A 10,518-nucleotide genomic window follows, 5' to 3' on the forward strand; every position below is an offset into this window, starting at 1 on the left:
AAATTTCTCAAAGAGCGCTAAAGTTTAGGGGTACTTTTATATGTATGTACATGGGATCAGCAAGAGGGGCAAGTAAAAAGAATCATCTTTATCGATAGCCCCAGTCAATTGCTGTCCCTACTACAGCTAGCCACGAGGATCCCATTTTGTCTTCGGAATATCAAAAAACAGTCATTTAATAAAGAACAAAGAGCGTCTACAACACCAAAATAACGATTTGAATACAATAGCACTTATTATTTCATCACAGTATGGACCAACGATACTACCTCCAGTTGAAATAGATGCTGACCTGCGCTCGTATTACTTGGATACACGTTAGACAAACAGCGTTAATCATTGCAAGCAACAGACATTACTGGCATTAACGCTGAAGTGGAAATGAACATCATGGACATATTCCCCCATGGCTAACCTTGAATAAACAAAAATAATTACCCGAGTCTACGTTCTCAATATATCTCAAGTCACCTAGTCCTCGTGCCCTGAGATGTAAAACCATATGGGTGACAGCTACAGTCCACGTTCAAAAAAATATAAGCAATACCTCAAGACTGACAATGAGAACAGTTTATCTTAATCCTCAAGCTCAATAATCTTGACCACAGATGCATCCCCAACTTTCTGGCACACAACAACTCGATCGTGCGATTTAATGACTCCTGCTGTCTTTCCATGGTCAAGGGCAACCTTTAGAACCGACTCATTTGTAGCACTTGTAGACTCCGCCTGTAATATAGGAGATACAGATTTCATAAGATATAATTGATGAACAACAAAGTAACATTGCATAACGCCGCATGTACCGTTATTTAGCTCGTAAAGCAAACAATGTTCCAGATATCTTCTACGTCTCTTAATGCCAATGAAAAAACCCATAATCGTATTATTATAAACCATGCACAACTAAGCATACATTCCAACGGGAAACCTCAGATTGAAGTCAGAAAGATTAGGATGAACACAGAACTCATAATCAGTACATAAGAAAATGCCAAATCCTTGGGCAAGGCAACAGTATTTACTTTTCATACCTGTTAAACAAAAAATATTTACTTTTTTTCTTTTTTTCTCCGATAATTTCATCAAGAGCCTTTACGAAGTTACAATAGGTAAAATAAGAACTTACAGGATGTCTGGGATCCGCAAGCATGGGGAAGAGGCCTCTGACTACAAGTGATTGCCTTGCCTATCCATGAAGCAAACAGATGGATTCATTAGCTTGGATATAAATGGGGAGGTACAAAGTAAATGACTATGAAATTTCAATAAATTGAGAAAACTTAAAAAAAAAATCATGAAGTGCACTGAATTTCCCCCCAGAAAAGGAAACCTGTTTCTGGAAATTAGTTAGAGACATAGAATTAAGTTAAAACCATTGATGACAACATCCAAGTAATACAGTGAATTTAGGCAATATTAATAGTAAACCATTGCATCGTTAGATTTGGCTACACATTCTTTTTCTAAGAAGTAATAATCCATAATGACTACTCAACAAGATTCATAAAAGGAATATTACATTAAAGGGATAAAGGCTTTCCGACATGGGATACGAACTAGACAGTTGGTCCTGGACAAGAAAACAAGAGGATAACAACCTGAGCTTCAAACCAACAACATAAGGGGAAGATACCATAAGCATCAAAACCTGCGTAAGACTTCAATTTTAATCAATCATTCCTTCTCCTATATGGTGATTGAAATAGTAACTTATATGGCTTATATTAAGATGTTGAGCATTATAACAACCAAATATTTAAGACATTTAAGGAAAAAAAAAACCTGAAGGATAACCAGCAATGCTTATCCTTCCAAACCTCAAGAAACTATTTGAACAAGAAGAATGCAGTTACTAGAAGGGTTTTCCTCGTCAAAAGTTTCCTAGAATAAAACAAAAGACTTATTTCAAAAAGTCAAGAGAATACCTCAAAGGCTCCACTAAAGCTCCATTTCAGCTGATTTGTATTAAGCCGGGGAATGACAACAGATATAACTGGCATTGTTGGCCTATACTTAGCAATCAATCTGTCCATAGTCATGTAATTTTATTTAGAAAGAGTCAAAATGAATGGCTGCAGATGAGTTTCCAATGTGATTGATATTATGGATGTAAATCCCCAAGCCCATTTCTTTTTTCTTTTTCTCTTCAGAAAATAGAAATTCAAGCTTGCACACTGATCAATCGAAAAGACAAATAGAAACATTTTATTTTCGAATATACCCATTACATGCACATTTACATTAAACTATCCACCAAGATAGTACCTTGCAGCCCTTCCTGAAGAAGTGAAACAAATAATGGCAGATGCCTTCACCTTAATGGCAGCTCGTACCTTGACAAGTGAATATTGGTCTATGAGAAATCCAATTTGATGGTGCAATAATTTCAACAACTGTAATCCCAAATATAACCAACAACAAAATATATTAATGACAAAGAGCAACATTTAAAAGTGAATACCGCTGAGGAAGCAATAGATTCCAAGTGGGTCATTGGCTCTCCAACATATTTGACAGTCTTCTTAAAATAAAGGTCTTGATTGAAAACCTTCTCTGCCTACAAAGATTATTTCAGAGGGAAAAAAACAAATAATGAAAAACCTCATACAATGTGCATGGTCCTAAATCCAGGATTGTTAGACATGTTATCAATTCTTGAAGCACTAATAATAGATAACTGATTACGCTGAATACTTGACATGCTGCAAAGGCTGGATTAGTATTGTCCAACAATTATTAAAACAACAAATACTTTCTTCTCATAGCAATTTAGAAGATATTGTGGAACGCCATTAGTCTAAAATAAGCCATTCCTGTAGGAAAAATAAATCCAAGCAATGATTGGGAATGCATGGTTTAGATGTAATAATCACCACATTCCAGTAAGTCACAACTACAAGCCAATGCATTATAATTATTGTTATGCAAAAATACCCTAGCAATAACAATCAAGGCATGTCTATACATCCTATTCACGAACAGGGTGTCAACACTCAACAGGTTACACACAAGCCAAACAACAATTTGCTTCAGTCCAGATCCTACCATTCTATCCGGATCTCACTGTTTCAGTTACTGAACAAGACCCACCACGCTGGCAGTTATTGGATTCCCATCCTTGTGCTTCAGATCATGATGTTGATATCCCAATTCAGTAAATAAAAATGAACAATACATAGAACAACTACAACTCCCTTCCAGCAAAAGAAAACTACTAGCTTTCACAATAGAGCATGTATCTGTAAAACCAAAACTTTCCACATGCCCAAGTTCAGGACTCGACTCACTGAAAGGCATGATGAGTTCAATATTCTTCAAGATTCAACTTTCATAAGTTTAAACCCCACAATCAAAAATATATTAGTCAATCAACAAAAATATGACTCAAGAGAAGATATACCTCAGCACAAATTTTACCAACAATAGAGATAGTCTCAACAGGGTACAACCCACGTAGAGTCTCAGCACCCAGAAGAATCGCATCACTTCCTGCATCCATTAAAAAATGTGTTAGACAAGAAAGTCCATTTTCCATGTAATACTTACAGCAATGTCAAACAGAAACCAGATACAAAGAGGAGACTAGAGGAGCCATAAAATGGACCTAAATCCACCAAGCGCATCATAGTGTTTCACACACAATCACATATTATATCTAATCCCACATCAAGGAAATCCGTGACTTTGGCATCAAGGTTTTCTAAATTAACAAGTGTTAAAACCAGAAAAATGGTGACACACCATCCAGCACAGCATTGGCAACATCAGTTGCTTCTGCACGAGTTGGTCTCAAGTTGTCAGTCATACTGTCCACTACACGAGTAAGCACAGCAGGCTTTCCAGCCACGTTACACTTGTAAAGCGCAGCTTTTTGAAATAAAAACACCTGCAAGGTACATAAGATATGTTAGCAGCAGCTCTATGTAACCCACTCCAGAACCATTTCAACATAAAAGGCAATTACCACCATTTCATTTTATTTTTTTATATAAGAGTTACCGTCATTTAAATATTAACAGGGCTGACACAAATAATTAGTTTTGATGGCACAAAGGTTATTAAATTATAAATATTAGAGTTAGGAGAAAATTTCATAGGATGCACGGTATGTTGCACAGTGCTGGATTTTTCTTTTTACATGAAGGTTTCATTGATATATATTAGAGTTAGAGGGAAAATATCACAGGATGCAAGGTATGTTGCACAGTGCTGGATATATTTTATATATAAGGTAAACTTTCATAATCTCCGTACTTGTAAATCAAGGCTTGAATTCTAAAAGAAAACATCAGAAATCGTAGATTTCAAAAAAAAGGCTCAATTACTTTTTTTCCAACAAAAATTGGAAAGTTAGCACATAGATAAAAATATATAACAGAGGCAAAGATAAGTATATGAATTCTTATCTATCTATGGAAGCAATTTGAGCTAAAATGAAGCACATCTATATATCTCATGTAGTTACCTAATTTATAAGTATTAAAGCTCAATTTTTCACAATTAAAGCATAACACCATGAAATGACTATTTTATCCAAGTTTGGAAACTAACCTTTTCGGGAGGGAGATCTATGCCCAAATTCCCACGTGAAAGGATAATACCATCTGCCTCTTGTAGGATCTCATCGAAATGTGTTAACCCCTAAAAAGAAATCAAATTAAAGCCTTCTATAGAACTTGGACAATTTTATTAGATACTAAGACGAAACTCACCTCAATGTTTTCAATCTTTGCAAAAATGTGAGTCTGATCTAGGTCACCCAACTTAGAAAGAAGCTCGCGGGCCTGCATTCCAGCACTAAGAAGCCTGTTAGAGAAGTTATCAAACAACTATACTAACTCTTTTTTTTTTTTTTTTACAAGTAAATGTGAATTTTATTGATTATAACAATAGGTGTAGCCCAAGTACACAGGTGGAAAGACGCCTTGTTGGAATTAGAACCCAATATAAGAAATCACAGAGACTAAGTTCAGTAAAATCAATGCAACATCTATAATAACTAGAATACAACGAAACATATCAATTCTAGAAAGAAGCCCAAGTAAAAGGACAATACATCAAGGAATAATACTTACCTGTCGAACATCTTCTGCATGCCTGGTATATGACAGTGAGAGGAAGTCAATTTTATTTTGAACTCCCCAGGTGCTTATAACCTGAAATGAGCAACGAAATATCACAAATGCACTTAAATAGAATAACCAAAAACAAAATGAGAGAAAGAGGCACTGCAGCCCATACACTAATCACTAAATAGTGTACATTCAGGAGTCAGGACTTGCCTCCTTATCTTTATCAGTGAGGGTAGGCAGATCGATATGAATTTGAGAGGCATGCAAAGTGAACAATGATCCGGCCAGTGTTGCAGTGTTCTTTATCACACAAACAACATCTTCCCCTTTCACTTCAGAAACCTTCACAACACTCCAGATATGACTAATCAATTGGGCATGAATTACTCGATTCAATACATCCTTGTTACAGATGATCTCCTCATAAAAGAAAATGAAAGATAATATCCCAAGAGGAAAAAAGGATCTATTCCAATGGCATGAGCCCTCTTGGTCCTCTATATCTTACCTCCAGCCAAACAGAAGTAGTTTCACTTCCAGTGAACAGGTACTGACCCATAAATATGGTGTCTCCCTTCTTCACTGCCTGCAAAAACAAAATCCAAGGCTTAGTCTCAGTCTCTTGTTCTAGAATTTATAAGAAAGAGTGTAACTTCTAAGAGAATACACCATCTAATTACAGCTTTCATCTGATTTAAGATGGAAGTAGTCCATTGTTTCGAGAGTGCTGGAGAGAGGATAAAATTTTGGGAACGTATAGAGGTTTATTAAATACAGGCATATGTTATTTCATGATCAGATCACACTGTACATGCTGCAGCACTCAATTAGATTTACAATTTACTATTTTATTCATTATAAGCAGATCAATGATTTCCTGCATATATTATCTAGAATCCAAAACCCAGGCCCCACGGTCTACAAGAAGAGCAAGTAAAATCTAGTAGATGACAGTAAACAAGGCATCATTTTTTTATAGGTATACGATTATATTATATTATAGATTTTTACAGTAAACAAGACATCATCATGATTCACACAATGCACACTATTCAGAACAATAATGATACTATTCTGCTGGAGTTTCCGCAATAAATTTCACCATGGAAACCAAAGCTATATGATAATAAGCGGATAATTATTATCAAACCTTTGCCAGCCCATCAAAATTAATGGGCAACAGGTCTGAAGAGGCTTCTAGCTCTTGATTTGGTGTCAGAACAACAGAAGCGTCCATCTGAAGCGAAATAGATTTCCCACTTCTATTGACGACCTGCAACTCAGGGCCCACAGTGTCCAGCATAACCTGTCATGCAGGGAAGACTAGTTTGCTCAATTCCTTTTCTAAGATTTCTCATTCAAACATGAAATTCACGACAGCAAACCGCTTAAGAAGAAGATCGCCCACAAACCCCCCCCCCCCTCCTCTCTCTCCTCTTTGCAAAAGAAATTATCCATTGATTAGCATTGAGCACGTCATTAATCTTCATTTCAAAAGCAATAAAAATACTTCCAAAATACAAACCAAACAATGCCTAAATACATATAGAGGGCCCAAAGGAGTGAACATTAAACTCTCCGTCCCCTTTTCCCTTTTCTTTTTTCTTATTAAGGAGTGGAGAAAAAGAAAAAGAAACCCAACAAAAATAGACACAGGAAATTCGAGAAAAAGAAAAAGAAACCCAACAAAAAAAGACACAGGAAATTCGAGAAAAAGAAAAATCCACTGAGCTCAATGCATTAGCAAGCGTTTCCAACAATGAATCGATCGAGACGCAATATCCCGCTTTCCCGTAAACTAATATGATCTATAATCTCAGCACCAGAACAGCGTAAGAAAATAAACTCTTAAATAACTAATATTCCAGAACCTAGAAACACAGCATAACATAACGTAACATACAGCGCAAAGCTTCTGAGTGCTCTTCACAGCGGCCTTCAGATTCTCCAGTGTTTCCTGGTGATATTCCGGGTCACCCAACGAGAAGTCGAATCGGGCCACTGCCAAACAAAACACAAACCAACTCCAAGACCATCAGAATAAAGCTTCTCAAAAAAGAGGCAATGAATGTATACAGCCGAACAATAAGCACGCAAAAGCAAAAGCCTAATACCAGACATTCCAGCCTTGAGGCAGCCCGAAATAATGTTCACGGATCGAGACTTCGGCCCCAGAGTCCCCACGATCTTAGTCATTGCAGGAAAGAAACTCTGTAAACAAGCCATCAATCACAAAATCATCAAAACTAGATAGATAGATCTCATTCTAAAGATCAACGTTGAGCAGACTAATAAAAAGGATTTGAATAAATAAAAAAAAAAAACGAATGCAAAATTTAGAAAGAATCAAGATGCTTACGGCCTTGGATGGCTCCAGAATGGAAGCCATCCTAATTGGCTCCTCTAGAAGCAGATGATTAGAATGCATCTTCGTGTAAGGGTGGCTCTGAACCAAGTACCAACAAGCAAAAATAGAGGAGAGAGAAAGAGAGAGGTCTCAGGTCAGAGCAGAGAACGGCAGAAAACAAGAATGGGCTTCGATCAGAGTCCGCTGATGAGATGAAAAGGGGGGCGACGGGATTTTTGTTGATTTTCTTATTTGGAAAACTTGGAATATGGTTTTCGTAACTACGAATGTTCGGATGCTTCTACTTTTCGGTTTCCCACTCGTTCGGTACTCCTTTTTTAATTTTTTTTTTTTTAATTCAACTTTAGTTGTTTTATTTGAGATGGAGAAAGCAGGTGTCCAAAAAGAAACCAAACAATAGAAGACAGTTTTGATTTTATTACACGTGGAAGTCTAGCTCAGCAGATTCGTGTGGGAAGGTGGAAAAATGCGGGTTGGTGGTACTTTCTATCCTCGCGTGCTCGTGTGTTAACATGCATGCGTTTGGAAGCGATTGTTTTCATCTTGGTCGTGCTGCTGCCTGCCGGGTCGTTTAAAACTAACAAAAAAGCAGTTGCGAACGAGGTCGGGTTGTTAGGTGGCCTTTCGTATGGCGCAAGAGAAAGGGGGTGCATCGCATGTTCATGTTGGTTGGATTTGGACATTTGGCCTAAACCATATTAAGTTTTGAATTTGAAAAAAAACCGTACGAGTGCCGTCACACCGTTTCTGCCCCGTTCCCAGTCCCCACCACGAAAATCACTTCACAACCCACTTTTGCTTTGTGGTCAACTCCTATGAGCTGCTTAGTTTGCAGTACGGTCGTCGGGTGAGGTAGCCAGCCCCTCTTTATTTTTAGAGCAACGCTACATCACCGTTCTAAAAAAATTTATTTAATCATTAAATAAATAAATAATTGAAATTCAGTACACTTTTTGGTTCCGAATTCGGAAGCCATAGCATTCTGTTATTTTTAATAGAGACCCTCTGTGTTGGGTAAGAATGATATAATTTTAAGACGTATGGGATTAAAATTTTTTATATAAATTATATTCCATCTTAATAGTAGTGTAGAGTGTCTATATGTTGTTTCCTCCCTCGACTTATAATTTTATAATTTTTCTCGTAATAAAATTGAAATTCTAATTATGTATTTTTTCTATTTTATTTCAAAGAAACTAGGATTTGTTTGGCAACACAATTGATTTTTAGATATTTCTTTCTAAAAAATTACTTAATCACAAAATGTTTTTCAATTTTAAATATTAAATTTTTTTTAATTATTATAACATTTTCAAATTGTCAAACAAAATACAAAAATAATATTACTTTTTCAAATTTTAAAAAAATATTACTTAATCACAAAATGTTTTTCAATTTCAAATATTGATTTTTTTAATTATTATCATTTTTTCAAACTATCAAACAAAATACAAAAATAATATTACTTTTTCAAATTTTAAAAAATATAATATTCAAAAATAATATTCAAATAATTTTTTAATCTTACAATATTTTTATTCAATTTTTTTCCTTCTTTTCAAAAACCTAATAAAATATCTTAATTCAAATAATTTTTCTACTATTTACTAATATATTGAGATATTTTAAGTATTCAAATATACCCTTTTTTTATGAATTTAAATGTGATGTCAGATTAGGATAAAAATCATGTATTTTTAAAATAGGTAACTGTTAGATCTAATAACAAATCTTATACAAATAATTTTATAACGTAATTTATTATAATAGATTTATTTTTAATAATTTTATAATCTAATTGATCGTATTAAATTATATCAATGTATATATATATTTTTTGTATAAAAATTATATATAGACAAATGTTTCTTTAAAATACATTTCTTAATTTATACCCAAGGGATTCGAAACATGAATGACGTGCCCACTTTAATTGAGCTAAATAAATCAATTTGAAGTGGGGCGTGTTGAAATTAGCGATTCGCTAAGTTCTATTGCACACTTCTTTATCTCACGAGAGAAACTCCACCCCTCATCCCGACACGCGTATTGTGTGCGTCGGCCCTAAGCTAAGTTATTTTTATAATGTTCAAAGGATTTGCTGTTTATTTTCTTCTTTTTAATTTGTATGGTCGTGATCTATAAGTCATTCATTTTATTCTTGGTGTGTTCGGACATTTTGGATGCTGAAAATGTTTTTTCTTTTACATATATATAGTTTTTTATTTGGAAGTTGAGGCTTTGCTAAACAAAGGATGTTTTGGTTGGGTTTGTTGATTTTGCCCATAGCGTTGAATGAAAACCAAATGGGATCCAGAACATCGATCAAAATTGACTTTGAAAATCAACACCGAATCTTCGAAACCAACAAAATTTGAGAAATCCAAATCTTATTAAACTACGTAAGCATCAAGTAATTCATTATGATTCCCTGCGATGTATTGTGGCCAATTCATTCAAAATTAATACCAACAAAATTAATCATTTATTAATCCATGTATATAACAATTATTAGAAATGCATACAGTTCAAAGTTTACGATACGTGTATATAACATGCGTTAATGAGAAGTGATAGGGAGGTAATTATTCAATAATTATTAAACAACTACCGTTCTTGTGTAACACCAAAATGGCAAACAAATAAAAGCAACTTTCAAACAACCACACGACACATAATTTACGTGGTTTGGCAATATTCTTACGTCTACAAAATTGTAGAGATTTTATTATTCAATAGGAGATTATAATCACACAATAAATTATAAGTGTATCATTCTACTCATACAATCTCAACTCTTTCTCTTTTAAGGTTTTTTTTTTTTTTTTCTTTCTCTCACAATATACTCTCACTTTTGCTTCTCTTTTTTTCTCTCTGAAAGTTACTGAATTTGTATATAAGAGGACTAAAGCATAACATATATATCGAAATGGCACTAAAAATCATAATTTGGCAAAATCTAGATTCTATGATAGATCGGTGTGTCAAATGCGTCTCAAGTAAAACATCAAATCAACATTGGCTCGAATGAACACTAAAGTTTTTACTTCGCTCAAGAGCCAAGTTGAGTGACAG

General features: G+C 34.8%; 1 protein-coding gene across 2 annotated transcripts; it reads right to left on the bottom strand.

Annotated features, from left to right (window-relative positions):
• Nucleotides 1–158: 158 nt before the first annotated feature.
• LOC122275913 (pyruvate kinase 1, cytosolic-like) lies at nt 159–7,766 on the bottom strand. Of its 2 annotated transcripts, XM_043085256.1 has the most exons (17): nt 7,435–7,766; nt 7,190–7,286; nt 6,979–7,076; nt 6,226–6,381; nt 5,584–5,661; nt 5,286–5,417; nt 5,079–5,159; nt 4,716–4,787; nt 4,555–4,644; nt 3,745–3,889; nt 3,404–3,492; nt 2,465–2,560; nt 2,269–2,336; nt 1,929–2,028; nt 1,523–1,573; nt 1,130–1,189; nt 159–729 (listed from the first exon to the last, which is right to left on the bottom strand). In XM_043085256.1, the coding sequence occupies exons 1-17, from the start codon at nt 7,501–7,503 to the stop codon at nt 577–579; spliced, it is 1,635 nt and encodes a 544-aa protein (XP_042941190.1). In that variant the 5' UTR covers nt 7,504–7,766; the 3' UTR covers nt 159–576. The 2 variants fall into 2 exon arrangements, with proteins under 2 accessions (XP_042941190.1, XP_042941191.1); XM_043085257.1 differs by lacking the exon at nt 1,523–1,573 and having other exon boundaries at nt 7,435–7,764.
• Between the last annotated feature and the right edge of the window lie 2,752 nt (nt 7,767–10,518).

This window comes from Carya illinoinensis, chromosome 9, assembly GCF_018687715.1.
Source record: "Carya illinoinensis cultivar Pawnee chromosome 9, C.illinoinensisPawnee_v1, whole genome shotgun sequence".
In the NCBI taxonomy this organism is placed as follows: Eukaryota; Viridiplantae; Streptophyta; class Magnoliopsida; order Fagales; family Juglandaceae; genus Carya; species Carya illinoinensis.

Excerpts from the sequence above, each read along its gene's own strand:
- LOC122275913 (XM_043085256.1), bottom strand. The coding sequence starts at position 7,503 with ATGCATTCTAATCATCTGCTTCTAGAGGAGCCAATTAGGATGGCTTCC. Across the intron at positions 4,645-4,715 it reads CAAAGATTGAAAACATTGAG|GGGTTAACACATTTCGATGA; the intron begins GTGAGTTTCGTC and ends ATTTCTTTTTAG. Across the intron at positions 2,029-2,268 it reads TCTTCAGGAAGGGCTGCAAG|ATTGATTGCTAAGTATAGGC; the intron begins GTACTATCTTGG and ends GACTATGGACAG.